We start from the raw sequence: 25,510 nt of genomic DNA, 5'->3' as shown, positions 1-25,510 counted from the left end.
AAAATAACAAAAAAAAAAAAACACAAAAATAATAAACACCATATACAACTTACCATTTCTATTTTCGCTATCAGCCGGCTTCATTTGAATGGGATGATGCATCTGCAAAGAAAAAAACAGCAAAAAACAATCCAATAAAAAATGATTTAATCAATTCGCAAATGTAAATGCAAACTTTACAAAGGTTTAGCACAGATTGGTATGAACAAAAAACAACAACAGCAACAACAACAAAAGCACAGAGCAATGATATAACAGTAACAACATCATTCTTTCATTTTCCACATTCATGCAACCATTACCATTGACTGCCGGACGAACGCTCCGAATACAAACAGAAACTCAATAACAACGCCAATTGTATGCTCTAAGCCAGAGTTGCTACCCCTCCCACCATTTCTTTGCATTCTCATAAAAGGTGTACAACGTGAAGAGCACAATTGGCCAAAGTAGTCGATCAGTTCGGCATTTTGAAAGGCTTTTGATTACTTTTTCATCCACTACTTTTTCCACTTACCAGCCAATGCACTGTCTAACAACGCTGCATGTTTGTGGACTCTTGATGAAAATAGCTGGTATGTGTTAGTCAGTAGCTGTTTGCTTGCTATAGTGGTGTGTGTTGTGTTATCGAATGACTGGCGATATTTATCGATAATTAAAAGTAGGTTTTTAATACTTTGTTTGGGGAAATATGGTTAAGAAAGTTGTACCAATAACATTTAAAAATGATAACATTTCCAGTTTTAAATTGCTATCGAATTTTTCTAGAAATATTCAAGGTCAAATATGATATAATATACCATGCCTGCTTGTGGACTATTGACGAAAATAGTTGTTTTATCTAAGTCAGAACCTTTTTGGAGTTGTGGAGTGTGATGATATTTTGAAATACGATAATGCCTGAATAATCGATACTGCAGGGTAAGGTTTTGAAAAAGGAAGATAAAGCAATTTTTTTCTTGTAATAGAAACCAAGAAGTAAAAGTAAATTATATTTTTAATCAATTTGTTAACGAAATCTATTTATTGTATTATCATACAAGCCCTAAATGGTTAAGTTATCGAAATTTACGATATGTATCGATAATTGAAAGTAAATATTCGTTATAAAAATTTAAAAGTTTACAACAAACATTGATTGTCAAAAGAGATGTGCTATCGAAAGTTATTGAAAGTGCCGATACATATGTATATCGATAAAGGAGAGTAAATAAAATCGTAGATTCGCTATAAATATTCACTTTCTAAAGCCGATTAATAATTGAAAGTGAATATTTTTAAATTAATTTGAAAACAAATTTTAATTTTCAAATTCTTAAGGTCAGAGGTGTTATTTTATCGAAAGTGACGGTATGTATCGTTAGTGAAAAATAAATATTCATAATACAAATCCACATACTTTCAATGGTTCAATTAGTTCAAAAACTATTTCATAAGTCAAAACATATATGCTATCGAAAGTAATCGAAAGTTCTGATTCTATATCGAAAATAATCGAAAGTTATTATCGTATATCGAAAATTATCGGAAGTGCTTATTTTATATTGATAATTAAAAGTAGAAAAATCATTGGTTTCCTATGAATATTAAATGTCAAAAGCCGATTGGATACTAAAATTTCGGAAGAAAAATTTTTCTGTAATTATCGATTGTGACAGTATGTATTGATGATAGAAATTATCGTATTACAAATTAAAAATTTTTTTTGTTAAAATTTTGTTCAATTTTCTGTATTAACATATAAAGCTGAAAGCTGTCCAAAGTTATCGAAGGCTTATCGTTAATAAAAAACATGAAAAATTGGAGATTTCCAAAACATATTAAAAGTCTATATTCAATTTGGAACTGTTTTATAAATATTCAAAGTCGAAAGCGACGTTTTGTCGAAAATTATCGAAAGTGTCGATATATATTGATAACAATAAAACATTTTTGGCAAAAATTATGGATGTTGTCTAAATATTGGAGATGAAAAATCGATTGGATAGTAAAATTTTGGAAGAGGAATTTCTCCATAATCATTTGGTTGACCTCAGCAACCATTTTGTATAGCCCATTTAAAGCAAATAAATACCATTTATTAGAAATTTAGTAATTTTTGTATACCTTTATTCTAAAGAATATTTTCCATTTGTTCGATAAAAAATATCTACTCGTTTTAGGCAATTTATCGAGGAAAGTTACTTGAGCATTGTCATAAAAAGAGTTCGAAGCATTTTGTTTGCTGCTTAAATTGCTTCTTGAAGATCAGTAACGTGATTTTTTTTTAATTAAAAGAAATATTTTGTAGTTTTTTTGGCTATCAAATAAACGCCAATATTTCATTCGAAGTCTTGCGCAACACCATGCATCCACTAAACGTTGTTAAAAAAAGCCTCCCATCTCTAGCCTATAGTATATCCAACAGCACATGTATGCCAACACATGCATTCGTTTGAGGCTATGCCTCGTAGAGCACACTAAAGGAGTCTACAAGTACATTTGCATGTATGTATGTATGCGCTACTACTTTTGTTTCGTAAGGACTGCTTTTATCTCTTGGTGTTGCTCTATTTGAAGTAACAAATGGCTGATTACTTTACAATACAAAGCGTTTCGTACGAATTCGCTCGCAACTCTCACCCTAAACATGCACAATCAAAGGCAATTAAAAAGAAAATGTGTGCGTTCGATGACAGTAAATGATGGCGACGAAGAAAATGTAGGCAAGCATGCTTAGTAAGTAATGAAATCATGGTTATGAAACAGTTTTAAGGACAGCTAGTGCAAATTTCGAACTGAGTGACACTTTTGGTAGGTGAAGTGTGTTAGGGCTACACGAATAATTAACCGAAATTTAAAAGTTGCGAATTTTGAAAAATTGTAAATTTTAAAAAATTGCAAATTTTGAATAACTTAAAATTTTGAAAAATCGCAAACTTTGGAAAACTGAAAATTTTGAAAAACTGAAAATTTTGAAAAACTGCAAATTTTGATAAATTGTAAATTTTGAAAAATTGCAAATTTTGAAAAACTGAATATTTTGAAAAATATCCAATTTTGGCCCTAGAAAGTAATGAACATTAAATTAGAAACCAGCAAAAACGTTAAGTTCGGCTTTGTCGAAGTTAGAATTCAATACACATAAGTTACACATAAGTTACACATACATACATATGTAAGTATATGGAAGTTTTCATACCTGAACTTTATTCGGCCATTTTGTGTGGCAGCTTTATGTTATATATAGCTATATATTATAGTAATCCGATCTGGAAATTTTCTTCAGATGTTTTAATGTTATCTTCGGAAATATCTCGAGATCTCGACAAATAAACAATTTTTCCATACAAGGACAGGTATTTGATCGTTTAGTTTGTATGGCAGCCATATGCTACAGTAGTCCGATCTAAACAAATTCTTCTGATATCAAAGCGTTATTTTAGAAAATATTCTACTCCTAATTAAATGAAGATATTTTGTCAAATAAAAAAGTTTTTCATATAAGAACTTGATTTTGATCGTTCGGTTTGTATGGCAGCTATATGCTATAGTAGTTCGATTTAGAAAATTTCTTTAGGTATTACAGCCTTATATTTGAAAATAATTTGCGCCAAATTTGGTGAAAATATCTCTTCAAATAAAAAAGTTTTCCTTACAAGGACAGGTATTTGATCGTTCGGTTTGTATGGCAGCTATATGCTATAGTAGTTCGATTTAGAAAATTTCTTCAAGTATTATAGCCTTATATTTGAAAATAATTTGCGCCAAATTTGGTGACGATATCTCTGCAAATAAAAAAGTTTTCCCTACAAGGACAGGTATTTGATCGTTCGGTTTGTATGGGAGCTATATGCTATAATAGTCCGATCTAAAACTCTTCTTCAGATATCATAGCCTTGCTTTAGAAAATAATCTATACTAAATTTCGTAAAGATATCTCGCCAAATAAAAAGGTTTTCCGTATAAGAACTTGCTATTGAGCACCATCTTGGAGAGAAAAGATCGTGTGCCAAATTCCAGATCGACATCTCAAAAACTCAGTCTAAATTTAATTTCGATATTTTCTGATAACAATATTCTGGCATATATATTTACTTATTTTAGTTTTATTGCCTTATTATTAAAGGCAATTAATTTTATAAATTTTTAAATTAAATTTAAAATGTTTATTCTAGCAATTTATAATATTCTTGGTTGTGTTGTTAGGTAAACATATCACATGCCAACACATTTGCTGCCAATACATACACATACGCACACTAATGCGCACACATATGCGGTGATTTGTGAGTACATAAACAAGCGTTGATCAGATGTACTCAAAGCTCGGTTATGTGTTTGCTTAATGACTAGGCAATTAGTTGATTCAATTACTGGGCATAATCCTATTGTAAGTGTACGACACTTGTATGCAAATAACCGCATACAAACTTAGAACGTATGCCACTGCGCTACAAACACAACCAGGCACACGTGAATGCAAACGGCAATATACATACATATTTATATGTAGTATGTGTTAAGTAAGTAGAGTGTCTGCGTTGCTATAATGTTTTTGTAAACAGATTTACATATTCAAATTGTTAATGGAAAATCGAAGTATATGGTGTGGAATAGACTTTAGCCGCTGCCATTTCCTGCAAAAAAAAACACAAAACATTACGTATACGACACGTTGTACCCTTGCACCCATAGCTGCACAGGCACTACTTTATATGTATGCATGTATGTGTATGACTATCTGCATGGGTGCATGTACGTGTATCACAATCTGCATGCATGTATGTGTATGTGTGCTAAATTGAGTGCGTGCAATGCCACGTGTAATTGCGCAAACCAATGGTCAGCTTCGCATAATACTCGGGCAGCGCCCACATTTGCGTCACAAGCCATGACCAAGTGGCGTCATTTCCAATCCCTTTTTATGCACTGAAAAGTCCGTGCGCAAGCACTCAACTGCACTTAAACACTGGTGAGGGTGTGAGTGTGTACCTGTGCTTGCGCTCACCTAGCCGCTATGTGTGTGTTCGTGTTGTGAGTAACCAGCAGCTGCCGACTCATTCGTTAACTACGGAGTAAAATTAAACCCCAACAAATGGCTACGCATGCACGGTAGTGTGTGTGTGTTTGTGCTATTACTTAAATGCATGCAAGCACACACACACATATATATGTGCCATACATACACGTTTGTACGTGGTTGCATGTACTTGGAGCTACTTAATTTACCTGAAATAATCGAAATGACAAACATGCATTAAAAGCTTGACATTTTCTCGCACGTCAACGGAAAAAATCAATTCCTCCTCTGGCTGTATGACGTTGCTGCCGCGTAGAAATGCTGTATCTTCGCTTTTGTTGGGATCAGCCGCACTCTTTATACACACAGATACAGATGTATGCATGTATGTAAGTGAGTGTGTGGAATAACTAAAATGTTCATTAAAGCAACTGACAGGCGTATACTTGTCGTGCAGTTTTCACTATTTCCGTGCATCTGATTCCAAACTAAATAACGCTGCACTTATCGAATGCCTATATACCCTGTAGAAAATCGTACTACTTTGCAACTGGTGTGGAAATAGCTCTTTTAAGGGTTATGCTGGTTTTAGTTTTTCATGGGTGCTTCAGTAGTTATTTAGATTACCAAAAAATGAGTTTTTTTTATTACCGGCGAGTCTCATTATAGTTCGATGCACCTGATCAAGCGATGCCCAAACATTTTTTACTCATCTGATGATCTGCCAAATAGGCTTCCATAATTCAGTCATTCATTTGACACATTTGAGTGACTTTTTCTTACTCGGACCTCATCCAGTGATTCCCAAACGTTTTTTACCTATCTGAAAATGGGCTTCCATAATTGCGATAACCATCTCATTTGACCCATTTGAGTGAATTTTTCTTCTTCGAAAACAAAAAGAAGTAACGCGACACCAAATCTAGAAAACATGGATGACGACGCCATGAGTTCGACTTCCTTCGCCAATTCGGACTGCTTTATATCCACTTCAGCATCGAGTTGATGTGAAAAGTGGTTTTTGGTTTATGGTCGACTAGAAAGTCTTTGCTTTCTTTGATGTCTGTTCGCCAATGAGGTCCATTGATTTAATTGCTCCTAAGTCTGTATTATATACCAGTGGATCCCAAGCATCGTCGACGAAACAAATGCAGAAACCCTTTCGGATTCGGGGTGGCCAATGCGATATTCATCGTGCCATCACAATTTATTTCTCTAATAGTTTATGCAGTATATGAATAACACGGTCTTTTGAGGTGACAACTGTCTAAGCCTCTCCGTGGTAGTTAGCAAACAACGAGTTGTCACCTCCTTAAACAAATTTTTGTCAGTCCACTTCAAAGTGGAAGAGTTACCCTATATAGCATTCAAGCGATTTCTCTTCCGTGGTGTTATTGGGCAGAAAAACTGTGTTTTATCTAGGGTTGGGTTAGGTTATGTTAAAGGATCGATTCAAATAGGGTTATCACTTGGACAGCTAAGTACTCCCGTGACCTGTTTTTTTCCTAAAACTCCTTTATAATAGGTCATAAGGCTTTACACATCGACAATGTCCAGTATGAACCTCACACTATTATTGCGCTAATAATAACTCTCTTAAGGGTAAGTACTTCAGAAGTTCTCCAGCGTTCTGCGGAGAAAATCGTGGACCAGAGCTTACTAAGCGCACACGAGATCCATTGGTTCAGTACAAAATTACAAGACGCCAATGAAGATCCAATTTGGTTTCATTCGGATATGACCAGGGTAAGAATGCCGCCTCTAGGTAGCTCATCGACTTTACAGTTGCCAGCGTTTTCCGCTAGGACTCAAATGAATCTGACGATAAAACAGCTTGAACCTATTTCTAGTGAAAACTGGCACTCCTTGACTAGCTCAGCAAGCACAGTGCTAGTAATGTCGGTCAGCATTCCGAGTGATTGTTTCCTGAACTTCCCTGAAGGTTGCTACACTTCGTATAAGTACGTCTATCATCACCTTAATATCAAGCACTGCCTGAAAGACACTACAGAGGTTCGTAATATTAAAGCCAAAATTGACGGGGAGTTGCTTACAGAAGACTCCTCTCCGACTTTCCTCCTAGGTTCGATCCATCCTTAAAAAAGCTCACCACGCCTTTTCTCCAGCGACTCCTCCCATCCACCAATCCGTCGTCGGTATGTGAGCGGAGAAAAGGCTGCCACGAGTAGCATCTGCGTTGCAATAATCTATGTTTTGAGGAATGCATGAGGTAATTTTGAAGTGCCTTTGTTTTGACCCCTTCAAATTTCAGCTTCCTTGAGCCTTACAGCGCACATTGCAGTAAAGCACTTGGCGGCAGTATCCACGGATAATATGTGTAATATGGCATTAAGAGCTTTTGTTGGTGTATTTAACAGAACACCAGAAATACCTATGAGAGCGACTCTTTGTACACGTTAAAGCTTTATCTGACCGAAATCCTAATCTAATGATTTCACGGTATTTTAACTTGTCGGTGACTAAAAAGAGGCAACATACCCCTTTCCTTGAACTGTAGCCCTAATCTTTGATTACAAATTTTATTCTGACTTTGTTCGTGTGTCTAAAGAATACCAAAACTGCCTGCAGGACGCATAAAAAGAGTCTCCACTAAGCCACTTTTCTACCATTTTCAGTCAGTTCTACACAAGCCTCAAAATCTCGAGACCCCAACTAACGCTTTGTTTAATTGTCTTCACTTTTCCCACTGGGCTGTGAAATGCTTAATTCATTTGCGCAAATGTATTTACTATTTTTGTGTTCGGTTCGGTGTTTGTTCACACACACACTCACACACATATGGCCCGTGGCTGTATGTGTTAAATGTAAATGAATTTCGTAGCGCTCTACCTGTGCCGGAGCTGGCGCAAATCTCTGCAGCTGACTCGCTCTGTCTGTCTGGCTATGTAAATGTAGTTGTATACGTTATAAGTGCAGGTGTGTGAGTGGGTGTGTGCACACTTGTAGTATTTGAAAGGATTTTTCACAGGTTGTTTACTTTGCATTTAAATGCTGTTTTGACAGCTAATTGCATTGGAGTATTTACGCTCAGCAAAAGTCACACTGTGTTTGTCAAATAAAGTGGAGTTTTGTTTTTGCATGACAGCTGAAATGACAGTCAAATGTGAATTGTATGTTAAGCTGACTCACTCACCTACATACACATATGTGTAAACTTTAAACAATAGAACCATCAAATGCACGTGCCGTGTTCATTGTGTGTCGGTGAAAGGAAAAATCGATTCGAAAAAACATTTAATTTAATTACCAAAATATGTTCGAAACTGCTTAACTGCTTAACTGCTAATGTGCTGTTTATGCCAACAATTAATAATCCAACATAAAGTGGAATTAGTGGCTAATTTTATGGTTATTTTATATTGTGGCGAAATAAAGCTGTGGATAGCGTTTGTATTGGACTGTTGATATAATTTTAGTAACTTTTAACCAGACAATGGCTAATTATATTTTGGCAATTATGAAATCACGAAAAACACACATATCACACTGGATATCCTGACGTGGTCCCTATTGATGGGTCTCCACACACTAATTTTATATAAAATCTTTCAGCTTTCTAAATATATATAAAGATAAGGAGTGTTATATCCTATATATCAACGATTCAGCTTCCTAAGCAACCCTTATGATGAGTTTAAGAGTGCTTCACACGATATTTGGGTCTAAGTAATCGGAAGGCACTCGCAATTTTATCCGACCAAGTATTGTCAACTTGGCACAATTACTTCGGGATTTTTTTCTGCGAGCTTAAAATAAATGAGAATTCATACCGAAAGCTGTGCAAAAACATGAAAAAGGCTTAGTACAAAAATATAATTAAATGAAAATTTTCAAAACAGAGCTCTGAAATTTTTTAAATTTGAAATTCAGAATTGACCCTTTGATATTATTAAAAAACATTCCTTATATTTCATAGAAAAAATTATTATTATTATTTATAAAAATTTTTAATACGGTGGCTTAATTAGTTTTCTAAATTTGGGTATGAAATTGTTTAGGATTTATTATAGTTAAAATCATATTAATTATTAAAAGAAATTTCAATGTTTTCTAAACCAAAAACGTTTTTATATGAATAATTTCAAGCGTTTTTATATATTTTTATGAACTGTTCCATTTTTATTATTATTCTTTCTTTTAATTTTTTATATGAAGAATCAATTGTATATAGCAATTTTCAAAACCGGGAAATTTTTTTTTAACTTGAATTTAAGAGTTAAACGTTTATTATTATTAAAAAAATTTCCAAACTCTTCATAGCAAACATATATTTAATGACAACTTTGAAAACGGTGGCCTAATTGTTTTTCTAAGCCCGAGGTTCAGAATTTAGGAAAACTTGAAAAATTCAAATTAATTTAAAAATTTCAAAACTGTTATCCCTTTTGTTTAACTCGAATTTCCGATTAATCTTATTAGTCTTTTTTAGATTTTCTGTGCAATATTTTTGAAAAACGAGTTTCAGAATTTACAAAAGCTGGAGTTCAAAGTATTATATAAATAATATATACATAGTATATAAAATTTCAAAATTTTCTAAATAAAAAAATTTTATTTGGAAATTTCTAAAACCATGATACAAAATTTTTTTCAGCCTCAAGTTTCAGAACTATGATATTTTTATAAAAAATAATTTTAAAACTTCTTGACGAAAAAAAATTTTTTTATTTCCAAATTTCAAAATTTTCTATATAAAAAAGGTTTATTTGGAAATTTCTAAAACCATGATACAAAAATTTTTTCAGCCTCAAGTTTCAGAACTATGATATTTTTATAAAAAATAATTTTAAAACTTCTTGACGAAAAAAAAAATTTTATTTCCAAATTTTCCGAACTCGAGTTTTAGAATTTTTATCTGAAAAATATTTTTATTTTTAAAGTTTCTGTACGAAAAAGTTTTTTATAAGTAATTTTTCAAATTTTATTTTCAATATTATTATACTATTAATAAAAAAAATTTTACATATCCTATAAAAAAAAATTTATATGGCAATTTTCAAAAACCCAGTTTCAGAATTATTTTCTACTTTAAAACAAAAACCTTAATTTTCTATTTGAATATAGTTTTCTAAGAAAATTTTAAAAAAGATAACCTCAAGTATTTTTCGAACTCGTGTGTATAAATTTACGCAAAATTCAAAATAAAGTTTAAAAAAAAATTTACATAACCTATAAAAATAAATTGTGTATGAAATTTTTCAAAAATTCGGTTTTAGCACTATTTTCTTATTATTAAGAAAATTAATTTTCTATACGAAAACAGTTTTCTAAGAAAATTTTTAAATAGCAAAACTCAAAGAGTTTTCAACCTCGTGCTTCATAACAATGATGTTTTTGAAATTTCTTTACGCAAAATACTTTTATATGAAAAATTTCCAAATACGCGTTTAAGAATTATTATCTTAATATTAAAAAAATTTTAAAACTTTCTATACGAAAATGTTTTATTAAAGTTTTAGAAAAGTTTCTAAAATTTGACTTTCAGAATTATTATCCCGTATATAAAAAAATGTTAAATATCCTATAAAAAATTTGTTATATATTTTATACATACATACATATAATTTAGCAAAAATCCAGTTTCAGAATTATTTTATTATTATTTAAACAGAACATTTAACATTTTATACGAAAATAGTTTTCGAAAGAAAATTTCAAAAAAGTAACCTCAAACATTTTTTAAACTCGAGTATCAGAATTTACTAAGTTAAGTTGGAGTTTCACTCCAAATGTGAAAGCAATAATTTATATAGCGCCTCTCTTCTTATACAGTCACATGTGTAGTCTATTGTCGAAGATCTTAACCTTTCTCTTAATAGTATATGGGGTATTCCATACCGAATAGACCACTTTTGAACTCGACCCCTTTAGATTTGGCTGAAACTTATCCATCCTTTTCTACCCTTTGAAAAACATATTTGAGAATTTTTTCAAAATTTGTTGTCCAACTTTAAAAAAAAGTTATGAATTTTTCAAAAAAAAACCCTTTTTTATTTTCAAATAGCCATAACCTTTGTAGAAATTGACTTTTGGGGACTTTTTTTTTAATTTTTGTTTTTGAATGAACTTTTCGAAAAAATACACGAAAAAAATTTAACGCGATCAACTATATAAAATAATCGGTTTTTTAAGTAAAATCGTCATTTTTTGAAAGTTCGCCATTTTTTTATTCCTCAAAGAAAACTACAATTAATTTGACAACTATCCCTTCTAATCCCGCAGTGGGCCGATTTTTTTTATATTTTTTTATTTATTTCAAAAAAAATTGTCAAATTTTTAAGTTTACTTTGCATTTAATATAGGTTGTTTGCATGTTGATAGGTTGTATATATCATATATGTAGTCTGTACTGTTCTTGTAGAGGTGAATAGCTTTTTGTCGACAACTCTACAAGTACAATACAAGAGTGAGAATACTTCATCCAGCCATGCATTAACAAGTCCTTGCATCGCCTGAAGACATCAATATAGCTAGTAAATCTAACTTCTCACATTGACACCAACAAAATGTTAATTTTTGTTACATATTTCGTTCTCCAACGCATTTAATGAAAAAGAATTCAAGTGCTTCTTTTGAAATTGTTGCAAATATATTCCATGTATGTTATTCCATGTATGTTTGTGTATGCGTATTTACTGGTATGTACATATGGACACATTGTATGCGAACTCAGCATTGCACAGAATGCCACAATGAGATAGAAATTTCAATAAGCTAACTATGATTTTTTTTCGAACTCCACTGCATTCGTATTCGCAAATATATCAGAGCAGTAAAGTTAATTAATTAAAACTGGTATGAAAAAGTACATATATAACATTACTCACATTCCTTGCAGCGTTACAGTAACTCATGTGATGCGAAAAATTTCAAAAATCCTTTATTTTTTAACTTTTTAAAATCAGTTACAGATGAAAAATTTTTAAAAACCTTTATAAATGAAACTTCTGAAATCATATTGATTAAATTTAAACAATTAATTAATTAAATGTATTCTATTGTTAATATTTTTTATTATTTAAACATTCAACAGTTGGTTGAACACATTGCTTGTTTAGTAGCACTATTTTGATACATTTTTGCTAGGAAAATTTAAATGAACTAATAGCTTAAAATGTTATAATAATTCTTTACTCACATTTTAAGTTTTTTGTTCTTTCTATTTCTTTACAAAAAAAAAAAATACATAAATGGAAATTGATTTTTCGATTTTTCAAAATTTTTCATGATTTAACACAATAATCCATATTAGTACACACTAAGGGTTTATAGTTTTGGCTGTAGTGGATACAGAACTTCTCTCTGGGAGATTTTTCCTTTCTACATACACATTTCTAATATGACGATGTTGCTTCAAATATTTCTTTTGAATTTGAATTAAAGTTATTTTCCTCGCTCTGATTTTATAATAGTAGCGGATTCTATGAATTGAACTATTGACTATATAAATGTTATTTGGTAATGTTTTGTTAATTTATTATTATTACTGAACTTTCATTCACTGCCTTTTAAGCTTAGGTTGGGATAATGGTTTGATCCCTGTATATCTGCTACTGGCTTCTATGAAAGTATATGAATATTTATATGAAAGTATAGGAATTTGGATAAGGAGTTACATACAGTTAGAATTTTCAAAAAATCATTTTTTTATTTTTTTTTAATGAAAATATATTTGAGAATACACACTGAAAATTTCATATAGTTCCGGTGAATATTTTCAAAGTTACACCCAAATTTGGAAAGACATTTTTCGGCCTTCTAACCGTATGTAACCCCTTAAATCTCCAAATTATTGCATTACTCATACGACTCGGTGTCTCATAATTACACTTTATGGTGTGTACCGACATCTCACACATATTCGCAGCTCGTTGATACCTACTATATTGTTACACTATTCGCTATTGAAAAACAGCAGTTTTCTGTAGCCTGAAAGTATGCTATATTTTTGATAGCATTCAATAAATTGGGTACTCAGCACCAGTTTTTCAATGCTTGCCTAACATTTCAAATAATTTAGAAAAAAATATTGAAAGTTTATTATTTAATTAAAATAATATCAGAATATATAACTAAATGATTCGTTCTAGTACCTTTTGTAGAAATATACTAGTAAATGAGGAACAACTCTTTTGTTAACTGCTGCAAACCAACACCTAACAACCTTTGTAGGCAGTACTACAAAATAATTGAAAAACAGTTGCAGATTTGAAATGCTGATAAATTTTGAGGTTAACTCGAAATAATAGGGATTTAAGCAGCTCATAAAAACTGAGTATTTATATGCCAAAAATCGAACTAGTTGTACATAGTTTCTTTAGTGCTTTTACTATATAAAAAATGTTGAAGAGAAGTCTACTATAGTTGAAAGCAATTCTGTGTTTTTGATGTTAATCCAACGTCGGTAAAGAGTGGAATATACATATTATATACTCGTAGAGATACTGGTAAGAAGATAAGTCGAAAAAATACCTCAGGCAAGTACCTCTAACACCGGGTTAGGTATCTTTGATAAGGAAAGAAATTTCATAAACGTTGCAGCGAACTTCTGAATACTTTTTTTAATAATTTTTAAATTACAATGACTTTCAAAGAATTAAACAAACGAGTTAAAGATAGGTATATTATAATATATACTGAAAGTGTGTATGAGCAGAAATTTACACTGATACCTGTTTGGTTATAGACAAAAAAGAAATAAAAGAAAAATAACACTTACTCTGGACTAGAAACCTTTAAAAAGAGGTTTCTGTAAATACCTTTACAAAATCGGGTTTATACTCCGCCAAAATGCCAGATCAGTCACTAACCATATTAAAAACTACCAAAAATAAAGCTTACTGCTAAATCAGCGATAAAACGAACGCTCGCTAAAAAAGTTAAGGTAATTTAAAAGTAGCATACCAATATTCTTCAGAGTTTACGGAACGTAGTTGCAAGGCTGCAAAGTAAATATGCAATATCAACAACAAAAAAATGGATGACTCGGCAATTGTGATTTTAACTTGGATGTTGTATATCTTTAGCAGATTTTCAGTCGAGTTGAGCATTCTTTTGCGTCTCACTTAAGGGACTAGGGGTAGTCAGAATTTTTCTATTCTAATAAAATACAATATCTCTCTGGAAAATGTAATTAAATCCAAAAAATACTTTTCGGTTTATTTGATCATTAGCAAAGGGTTCTCGGGTGCTCCGGAATAATCCTGTAAAACTTCGAATGCTTTTCCCCAAACCCATGCTTTCTGTGCTACTAACCACGGTCGCTCGAAAACCGCACTTTTTTGAAAATATGAAACTTATTTAAAAATGATGTAGGTTTTGTTTTTTTCTAATTACGACTGGGTAAAAACAACTAACTGCTGCTTTTTTTACAGAAAAGTTTAAAAAATACATGAAGCCGTCATTGTCTTAATAAAATTAAAAAAATTAAATCAGACACTAGATTTTCTATTAATAGAACCGTATTTTTTTGTTCGTGGTGCTCACCGCAAAGAGCCTTGGCTGGAACTGGATCAACAAAAAACTATCAAATTTCTATCAAGTCAAGTCAAGCTTTGTATATAATGCTTTTTAATTTTTAGTTTTATAAAAAAAAAAAATATTAACTGGCCAAAAAAGTATTTAAAAGGGTTATTTTTTCATATGTCTAACTACACCTAAATCATTATTTATAATATTAAATTGGTCTTCGGAATATATCTCTGAGAAATTTAAAGTCGCTAAATAAAGTATATGTAATATAATATATGTGATGATTATTGTTGCTTTATAATTATAATTATATGCGAAATTTAAGACAGATAATTTTAAAAATACTACAAGCAAATGTGAACCATGCAGAGACAAAACTATTCGAAAAACACTACAGATTACTTTTAATAAATATTGATATTATGAAAATTTATAATTAACACGGGTAATGATTTTTTTTTAAGATTTTGATCCGCTAATAAAATAAAAAAATGATAATGCTTGAAGTTAAAATTACGCGGTATACTACTGAGGGCAAAAAATAGTAAGACTTTTTAATTTCAATTTATTTTTTCTATGTTGGTATGACCTTTAGTGACATCTGTGCAAAACGTCATATCAAAATAATCATTAGTGTTCAGTATACGCATGTCCATCCTAAGTACATAAAGTGCATTCGGCGATTTTTTTTTTTAGAAGTTCCATTAAATTTTGTGTGCGGAATCAAAATTTCTGGTGACAAAATGTTCAGAATGTTGGAAAAGTCACTAAATTTTTTTCGAAAAACAGCGTCGCGTCGAAAAAATGTTTTTGATTGGACGACAAAATATTCACTGGCGATGAGTCTTGTATCTAGAACGATGATCAACGATCAGTCAATAAAATGGAAAAATGTGGTGCTTGAGAACCACGATTAAGCAGTCAGAGATCTTACTGGCATCTTTGGAAGATCGGAAGGATCAGTGAAAACCATTTCGAAAGATTATTTGGGCCTAAGAAAAGTGAAGGCACATTGCTTCCAAAATCATTAAATTTGTTCGAAAAAAGCGTTGTTTTCTGTGAAAAAATTTTTTCTGACAGCCAGGACGTCATGCTAAAACGTACTACTACTTGACGCATATAGTCTTGTATCTATGCTAATTTTTCTCGGAAACAGAACACCAATGGGCCGAATATCGTGGCAAAATGTGGTGAAGACAAAAAAACCACGTGAAAGCAGGTCAAAAATCCCGGCTATGTTGCCAATTTTCTTCTGTTATCGAGGTGTGGTGCATTCCGAATTAGCAACTGTTTTAGAGATTGAGTAGTGGTGCCAAGGCGGATTACTTTGAGCGGGACGACATAGATTTTGAAAAAAAAAAATTAAGAATTTGAAAATTATGAACAAAGTTTTATTATTTAATATTTATGTTTTTTTTTAATTAATTTTTCTCTGGTTTATTTTTGTGCAGACGGTTTAGCTAATCAAAGCACTGTTCTTCCGCATATAATTTCAATTTCGAGCTAATTTTTCTTTCAATTGAAAGTAACACAAAAATGCAATTACATTTACGTTTTCTCTTACATTAACACTATTGCAATCCAAAGGAACCTCTGCAGTCAAAAGCATACTGAAATTTCATTTCGTATTATAGAAAAAAAAAAACGAATCGAACTCTTCGTAAACTGAGCACATCACACACAAGACAAAAATTCAAATGAACATAACAGCAAAAGGGGGCGGCGGATAAACAATACTAAACAGTAATGATAATGGCAACTCTATGTATGTACTAGGTACTTACCCCTTCGAGTGTTTTTATGTTATGTAAGGCATCTTGTGCCTTCAAAGCAGCCTTGCGTGTATAATACGTAACAAAACAGCACCCTGCAACACAGAAAAAAGCGGAAAAGAAGAACGAAAATACATAGATCAGAAAACAAACGTGGACAGTTCAAGACAATGGATACTCGCTACTTGGTAAAATGCAATTAGTCAATTTAAATAATTCAATACTCAATACAAGCTGCCAACATTAATGTTAAATAAGCGCCGCATGCAATTCTTCAAAACACTTCGCTTTAATTATCTCTTATGCTGGCAGACACTGGGTGTATATACTTTAAATTTAATTATATATTAATTATAATATGCGGCACGGCATGCAACAAACTTGAACAATTAAAACTGAACAACATTTACATTACTGTGGCTAAAAGCTAAGTATTACTCATACGTGGACTTGACACTTGACATTGAATCGCATCCGAACAAGGATTACATGCACTAGAATTTAATGTGGCTTATTGCATTAAAGATATCATACCTTAATAATATTATTTTAAATACTTATTTTTATATATAATAACTACAAGTTAATAAAAATATATATAAATATTATATACTATAATAAATTAATATGATTTGTGTATATAATGCGAGAGTAAGGTTACCAGAGTACAATGACAGCATGTTAATTTTGATTTATGGGTTAAGATTTACGACTCCAGGCACTAAGATATCGATCAAAGCTCAATATAGTAACTGATGTTTGTCATATTAAGACATAACTTCCTTATCATGATCTTCATATTCCTTATTCTGCTTAGCTGAATAAGTATTGAATGCCAAAGCGTTTACAAATTTTCTATGGAGTAACAGTCTCACAAAGTAAAGCGTTTTTATTATATTCAAAGTTTCTTTAGCTTGACTTCTGTCGATATTTTACTACAGTCTTATGATAAGAATAGAGCCATGTAGACGAAATTCATCTAAACACGGATCGAAAAGTGTTCGGTGTTAAAGCTGATTGCTTTCTATGCGTTATGTTCGAGACAATCAACAGATATATACTTTTCAAGGCTGAATGCATCTTAGTGGAAGTAAAAGTTGTTGTGCAAGTAAGACCGCATCATTGAGGTGTAACAAATTACCACTTAGCAATACGGATAAAAATCTAGTGGTAACCCTGAATATAAAGCTTTATTGGAACATAAATATCTTTCAGGCGGTTCACTGGTTACAGCAGAATTGGCCCCCATCGACTGTTTCTTGTTCTCAGATTTGAAAAGAGTTCTTGCTGAAAAGAAATTTTCGTCGAATGAAGCAGTAATCGCCGAAACTGAGGCCTATTTTGAAGCAAAGGGCACACACAAGGACGTACTACAAAAACGAAAACTTTATTGAATAAGGAAAAAAACAAATTTTGCCAAAAAATGTGTTTTACTATGGTAAATATGCGCATGGGCGATGATCTCATGGAATAAGTGGTGGATACAGATAGTATGAAGGATGGGCAAAGCCACTAAATAATGTAAGTTTTTCATCATTTCTGTTTAAAGCCCACCTTCTAGCCAATTGACTACAAATACCTTCAAAATGTCTCATAGTTATCACTAAATCTGAAACCGCTTGTATAAATAATACAAAAGTAAAGCTTTGCTTGCCCTAAAATAATGCCTTCCGGGAGAGGAACGATCTTCTAGATGCGGTTTTGAAAGATTTAAAAACCTTATTAAAGGTTGAATAGAATATAAATTAAACTGAAAGCTTGTCGGAGAAGAAATTTATTCGATCTCTGTTTGTTTATATATGTATATAAGATTTTGAATTTTAAGCAATTCAAAATTGTCCTCACAATGTTACAGTAGTATGTATACAGATTTATAACCATGAAATTTTGTGTAGCTTGATAATTGAATGTTGATTAGATCTTAAATATGAGTTTTCTTAGTCAATATTTCTTATGCATAACCTTTCGTGAAAATCCACTTAAATATTTATAGTAATCGGAACGCATTTTTCAGGATTATTGCCACATGTGCATATTGAATATTGCTCATCATTACCACAAATTGTGTGTTACTGCGGCAATCGGGCTACGGTAATAGCTCCTTTACATAACTCAGGTCCGGACGATTGGCTATAAGTGTGGAGCACTAAAAATTGTGTGACCGGCTCAGCTGAAAAGCACTTTTTAGTTTCACACTTTTGAAGCAATTCAAATCGCTTTCTTTTCCAAACGCAGCTGGTACTTTGAAGGCAGGTGACTTCGGAAACATAATGATACTATGCTTTAATACATTGAAACACCTAACACTATCACATAGTATACTATTAAATGCAGAGTCGTGTACTTACTACATAAGCGCCTATGTATCTTTTATTAAATATGTAGAGACTCATATCAATATTTTATTTTAAGCTCATGTAAGAACGATGCTCATATTTCTTTAAGAGTCGGTCAATTTCTATGTGTTTATATTGGCTGAAAACCCGGTTTTCACTATGCGACCACCCGCCTAAAAGTATGCTAAATAATCACATGTGGATACCTGCCTTATATGCAGATCACCTGGTTTTAAACTAGTTCTCAATTAGTATCATATGCGTTTAGAACTTAACTAGTCTTTTCTGGATTGAGTAAATATAACATTTTGTGCTACAAGATGATAAATGTCATAATTCTGGTAAAGGTATGACACATAAAATATTATCAGTTGTGTCAAAATGAGTCAACTAGGGGAAATAAGTTCAATTGCGAGTCACGTAGGGACCAATCATTGTTTGCTTTTTACTGTTTAAGGTCAATTGGGTAGAATGGTATTACGTAGTCTAGAGGGGATATTCTGGATATACCACTATTTATTTGCAGAGGATGTTGAAAATTTTGAAAAAAAAACAGCTAATTGGTTAGAAGCTCCTAAACCCTTCATTAGAATTTGTATGAATACTTCGCATTCAACTCAAATTTTAGCAATACCTGTATGTACAAATATACATAAATCTGATATGAGTAATAGGAGCTTGCTAATAAAGCATGTTTTAACAACTCTCAAAGGTCTGCCTGTAAGATAGCCATAATTCCATATAATGTATAGTATAATAAGGAATTTTTAATCCTACTAGAGATCTTCATATCATTAATCATCAAATTCAATAAATATATATTTATGCATGTGCTTGTGTACAAATTGTATAAGTTATTTCTTAAAAACTATACTCACATCACTTTGATTTCTTTCTGTAAAATATTCTAAACACTATTGTGTATAACTCACCTCTGCTCACCGACGTCACCTTGTCACGCAGCACGTTCAAAGTATGCACGCGTCCATATTGTTCGAACATTTTACGTAATTGCGCCTCATCCCAGGACTTGGGTATTTGACCGACAAACATTTTAATATTATCCGGATCCGGTTGATCTTTGTTGAATTCATTTTCTACGGTGGCATCACCATTTGTGTTATCCACAGTATTGCCATTTGTGCAATTATTGTTCGAAAGGGCTATTAAATTTGAGCAATCATCGGTCAGCATCGACTCGGCATAAGCTTCAGTGGCACGATTAGGTTCGTTACTGTTTGGTTGAGCGCTCTTAATGTCCTCATTTTCAGACATTAGTTCACTGTTGAAAGGGTGGAGAAAAACGTAAGAAAGTGAGGTTAGTTAGTTTGTGTAAAGTGAGTAACGATCGGAGATATGAAAGTAGAACATAGTGGTCTTAAATTTATTTTTTATTAAAAATATACACAAATTTGAGCCGGGAAAGTCCATAAACTTGCACCAAAGCCGACATAATTTATTTTACTAGCTTTCTACACTTTTTTGATGGTGGTGCGAAGTTTGATCTCCATATGTCAATTAAGTAGTGTGAGTTTGATAGCCATGGAAACAAATACATACTGAATGACAAGTTTGTTTGAAATATTGTGTATCTTTAAGAATTAGGGCTATAAATAACTGAAAGTGTTGCAGAAGTCTTTTGGGAAGTTTACTTTATCAAGAACACAAGTATTTGAGCAGTCGTCAGTGAAGGTTGTGTTGTCATCGATAACTTGCCTCAAGTGAGTCGTCCACCAGGTCGATAACATAGAAAGAGTTAAAGACACCGTACTTCATAGTTGTCGTGTTGAAATCAGAGGGATAGCAGAGTTTCTCAACAACTCTTATGTATTGACTCAATACATATTACTTAATGTTTTGGGTATAATTTTTGGTAAAGCTTTGTTTAGTATATAGTTTCGGGTATATTTTTGGATATATTTTTAGTTATAGCTTTCTGTAAGTTTCAAGCATAGGCTAGATCTGTACCAAAAGACCTGAATATTTTGAGAAAAAACGACGTCAAGTTGAGTTCACAAAAGTAATGATTGGTAACGCAGCTGAAAAGCTGTCATTCATCTAACGCAACACTACTATAAATAAGACGTTGACGTTGAATTGACCAACAGTCCTTCGAAAGGCGCTACAAAAATTATTTAAAACCCTATTTAGGTCCTCCCAGCCGAGGTTTATAACAAGCGTATGAAGAATTGGATTAAGCGTTGGTGCACTTGGCATGGCTCAGAAGCCTATTTTGAGAGCGATAACAAACTTCTTTATTAAAATACGTGAAAATGTATTTATGGTCAGTCCGGGTCAATTTTGATCATGGGAAAAACGCTATAGCCGCTATTACTATTATAGCTTTAGAGTCAGGTTGTCAAGTTCCAACATGGTTTTCAATCAAACAGAGTATTTTTGATCCCTGTTCCAAATTGGAGAAATTATAAAAATCAAAGAAGTTGCAATTTTTTTCCTGAAATTGTTTTATATTAAATTTCCATTTGGATTATTTCATTATTTCACAAATATAGCACATTTCTTTGCCACTTGTTGGAGGAAAGTAAAAATCGGAGGTTCTGTCCACTTCTGCAACAAATTACTTGGTCTCTAGAAACTCCTTGCAAACCATCGCTGCTTCGAAGTGAAGTCCCTTATACCCAAAAAGTCTATTAAGTTGTTTCCCGCACTTCGGCACCACACTCACCACTCATATCACACATACGGACACGCTTATGCGCTTGTGAGTGAGCTTTCCTTGCCCCAATTCCTCCGCACCGTTGGCCAATTGTAATCGCCCGGCAACTAATCCCGCAAAGTAAAACTGTTTACAACTTTTAGATTAGATTAGTTCGGTAATAACAATTAGTAGCTACATTTTATAGTAATGTATTGCCGTTGCTGTTGTTGTAGCAGTAGCTGCCGTTTGTTTCTTTATTTTATTTGTTTGTTGCCATTGCGAGCGCTTTCGTATTCAATGCGATTTCGCCAGTGTCACCGACTTATTGCCATGTTATTGCCTGTGCAGTGCTGCCACTACATGCCAAACACATATGTATGTATATGTATGTGACTGTTGTTGCCACTGTATTTGTTTTTTATTGTCATTAGCAAATGAAGTTGGAATAACAATTGCCGCAGCACAAATATACTGTAACTGCAGGTCTATCTAATAAAAGTTTGTTAAAAAGTTTAGCGATTGGTTTTGATGTTGCGCTTGTTGTTGCTTTGGTTGTTGCGATTGTTGTTGTGCTCGTGCCAAATGATTGGAAATGTTGTGCAACAAATAAAATGGAAATAAATACTTGTGTAATAAAATAATATAAAACTCGACGTGGCTTGTGGCTGTGGTTGGGGAGTCAAAACTGGGGCACAACGAATGTGTGGTGAAGTGGATTTTTTTTTCGTTTTCGAAAATTTCGCCGTTTCCAACTTTTGGTAGATAAAACAAACTTATTTGTGAATATGTGTATGTGTATTTGAGATCATTAAAGAGACGAGAATTACCATATATTGGTTGAAAATTTAAAATTTTAAAGAATGTGACTAATTTATGAAATAAGACAAAACTCGGTTGATTTAATAAATTAATTACCTAAAAGATGTGTTTATGTTTAGCTTTTTTTCCTCGAAAATAAAGAAATCAGTCAAAATGCCACAATCGTGAACCCATTTCCAATTTAAGGAATTAAGACATTAGAAATTATCTGATGAATCTCAACTATCGATTCAGATAATGAAAATATACTTCGTGAATAACATCAATTTACAATTATGTAGAATGGAGATATATCATAATCTCTTTTTATAATTTTTTTTATATGCGTTTAAATCATTCTGCCACTTAACAATCTATAAAATCTAAATGGATTGCGGTATAAATCTTCCGCAGAACCTTTCTCTCTAAAAGTCGTAACGTTGACTCGTCAGATGTTGTCATCCAACTTGCCACTGCACGATATTTCAGAACGGAGACGATTCAAGCCGCATGGTGAATATCTGGTCGGTTGTTGATTTTCCGTCGGTCCCCCGCCACATTTATAAGGTTCAATCAACGGGTGATTAATCTTTCACACAATACTCTCGATAGAACCTTATACGCGATGTTGAGGACGCTAATTCCACGGTAGTTGGCGCAGCTTGTGGGGTCTCCCTTTTTGTGGATTGGGCAGAGCACACTTAAAATCCACTCGTTGGGCATGCTTTCGTCCGACTATATGCATTCAATGCCATTCAGCAGGCTAGAGAAGTGTTCCCTCCACAAATTTAGTATGCTCTAGGCATCGGTTGCTAGATCATTTCTGGGAGATCTACAAGAGTATTCTCCGGTCTTGAAACCTTCTGTTAGTCGCCGCATCTTTTCGTGGAATCAAGCATTAACCTTGCCGGCTGGCTTATTAAGCTCTTCGCATTTCGGCCTCTCTCTCCTTTTGTCTGCAAAAGCGTCTCTCTTCCCTCCTATGCGACACGGCAGTCCTCGTCGAACCAGCTGTTCTTTTGTCTTTTCCGAAAACCAGTAGTTTCATTTGCACCTGTACGTAAAGAGCTTGAGATGCTGTCCCTTATACCGAGTTGCCCTCGGAGCGGAGGAATGCAAGTCGAGTTGAAAATTATTCGGCTGTCTGTTATGATTGCAACTTCTCGACGTCTAACTTGCCTTGTGTTTGTTGACATTCGTTTTTTGTTGCACAGAAGCGGGTGCTAGGTCACGTCGTCCGAATGGATGAAAACACTCCAGCTCTGAGAGTATTGGACGGAGGAAGAGGAAAACCGCCACTCCCTTGGAAAGATAAGGCGGAAAAGGATCTGGATAAACATGGAATCTCCAATTGGCGCTAAACATCGAAAAGGAAGAACGACCCTAAACTCTGCTGTTAACGCCTAAGCGGTGTCTACGCCAATAAAGAAGAAGAAAAATATTATTTAACTTGGGTGAGAATATTTCAGTTGAAGTGAACCGTAATCCCAATAATAGAAACAGAAATGAAAAGAGAAACACATATTGATTTGCGAAAGAAAGAGAGAGAGAAAGGCAGAGAGCATACAAACTAGCGCTACTATGAAGTGAAGAAGATAAAAAGCCCATTTTATAGAAAGCAACCGTGGACCGCCTGTGGTGGCTTCTTTTCTGCTCAAATTCCGACGAGGGATATGTAGATATGTAGATGAGTAGAAGTCGTCGGAGAACAAGCGCAGTAATCTTCTTTAGGAGGGAACGTTAAAGGAGAAGTTTTTTATACGAAACTCTCCTTCAACCATAGCTTTATGCTACCCGACCACTGCTATGAAGTGCAGCTTCTCTCAGGAAGGTGACCATTCACTACGACAGCAGAGTAGCTATACTAGCTCTGAGCTCGCTAGCTTTGAGCTCAAAACTAGTCAAGAAGTGTCTGTCCTCACTAGAAACATCATCAAGCTATTTCATCACCAGATGCGCTAGTAGATGAACAGCTTCTGCGCGACTGCGATATCCGTTTGCACTTAAACAGAACGCTGAAGAGCTACTGAACTACTTGCCCAGAGCAAAGTTCAGCTTCCCGTAATCGTAAGATTTCTTAATAGACACTATCCAATAAGCATCCAAGCGATAAGGCTAAGAATCTTGGCGGAACTAGTTTCCAAAGTTTAATGGAGGAGAGTGAGGTGGAAACATCTAATGACTTTCTTTTTCATTGTTCAGCCTTAACACGACTAAGGATGAAACATATCAGTACTGTTTCTTCGGCAAACCGTAAGATGTAGCCAAAACTGATAGCTAACTTTTAGGTTTGTGGTAAGTTTAAAGCGTTTTATTGCATTGTGAGGGTCTTATGATCCAATATTTAGAAATTTGTTGAGTCCACAACAGACCAGCGTTCTAAGCTATCCAAGTGAGATCCCCTGTTAGAATCGGCATCTTAACCCAACCTAACTGCTATCGCTGAGCGAGCGATGATGTGAGCCGTGGGAAAATCAAGGTGAGCACATGCATTTGAAAGATAAATGAAGGCGACATTAGATTATATTTTGCCAAATAAACCATAACATGTTTTTGTTTTCCAACCTTCTGCTCAAAATTTGTACATTTTTGCCCCATTTTGGGTTGTCCACCATTAAAAAATACGCGTATGCATAACACATAGACGCAATAAATTAGGATATAAAATACCTAAAATTTTATTTCGTGTTTATTTTGCGCAATCATAAATATGCGTACAACAACCACAATTTAACACCCTAAATCATCTTGTACCTTCTCGTATATATCTGTAGACGGCGTCAATTTGAGATAAATAAAAATCAAAAGTAGTAAAATATTTATGTGACCAAATTGAATATCCATGTAAAGTGTGTGTAAGACGTCATTCGTACACCCATCACAAGCGTCGTTAAAATTGTTTTCGACATGAAATAATATTGCAATAAAAATGGAGAGCGCTACAATAAAAATGGGGAAATTCGATGTGGGGAGTTTCGTGTGCCAAAAAGGCCATAAGTTACAAGATGAAATGTGACACCTTTGCTACAGAGGAAGACTGTCAACAAAATCAAGCAGGCAAAGCTTAAGTTAAGAAAGGGGTGCCAGGATGCCATTTGTTTTGGAGGAGTTCGAAAATTTGTATTTTAGTATATATTTTTTGTATTGTATAGACACAATGTACTGTAGGTCGCAGTACCAAGCCTCACTTTCTATGCAAAATGTATGCAAAAATATGCATAATAAAAATATTTTAGAAAAGGGTGTTTAAGGATAAGAATGTGAATACAAAAAATTGCCCGATTCAAGTTGTCGGATTTGTGTGAATGCTATGAACAATACCAGAAGAAAAATTGTCGATAATAAGCGATAAAAGACCACGACCAAGCCTAAGAGTCATATCAATATGTGTTGGAAAACATCGCTGAATGAATTCGCTACTCTTTTGTTTGTCTTGCTATCTACTTTGTTT

General features: G+C 33.3%; 1 protein-coding gene across 5 annotated transcripts in view; it reads right to left on the bottom strand.

The window, feature by feature from the left end:
- LOC126767269 (CUGBP Elav-like family member 2) overlaps positions 1-25,510 on the bottom strand; it is a 186,200-nt gene that overhangs the window by 125,444 nt on the left and 35,246 nt on the right. For all 5 annotated transcript variants that reach the window (XR_007669044.1, XR_007669045.1, XM_050484838.1 and 2 more), the window contains exons 3-5: positions 19,535-19,884; positions 16,279-16,361; positions 54-102 (exon numbers count right to left, since the gene is read on the bottom strand). Coding sequence is in view for 3 of the 5 variants with exons in the window: in XM_050484838.1 (XP_050340795.1) it covers positions 54-102; positions 16,279-16,361; positions 19,535-19,884 (482 nt within the window). In the remaining 2 variants the exon portion in view is untranslated. The remainder of the gene's footprint in view (positions 1-53; positions 103-16,278; positions 16,362-19,534; positions 19,885-25,510) is intronic.

Source organism: Bactrocera neohumeralis, unplaced genomic scaffold (assembly GCF_024586455.1).
Source record: "Bactrocera neohumeralis isolate Rockhampton unplaced genomic scaffold, APGP_CSIRO_Bneo_wtdbg2-racon-allhic-juicebox.fasta_v2 ctg49_3, whole genome shotgun sequence".
In the NCBI taxonomy this organism is placed as follows: domain Eukaryota; kingdom Metazoa; phylum Arthropoda; class Insecta; order Diptera; family Tephritidae; genus Bactrocera; species Bactrocera neohumeralis.
The sequence above is the reverse complement of the archived record's forward strand: the minus strand, read 5'-3'. Positions and strand labels throughout refer to the sequence as shown.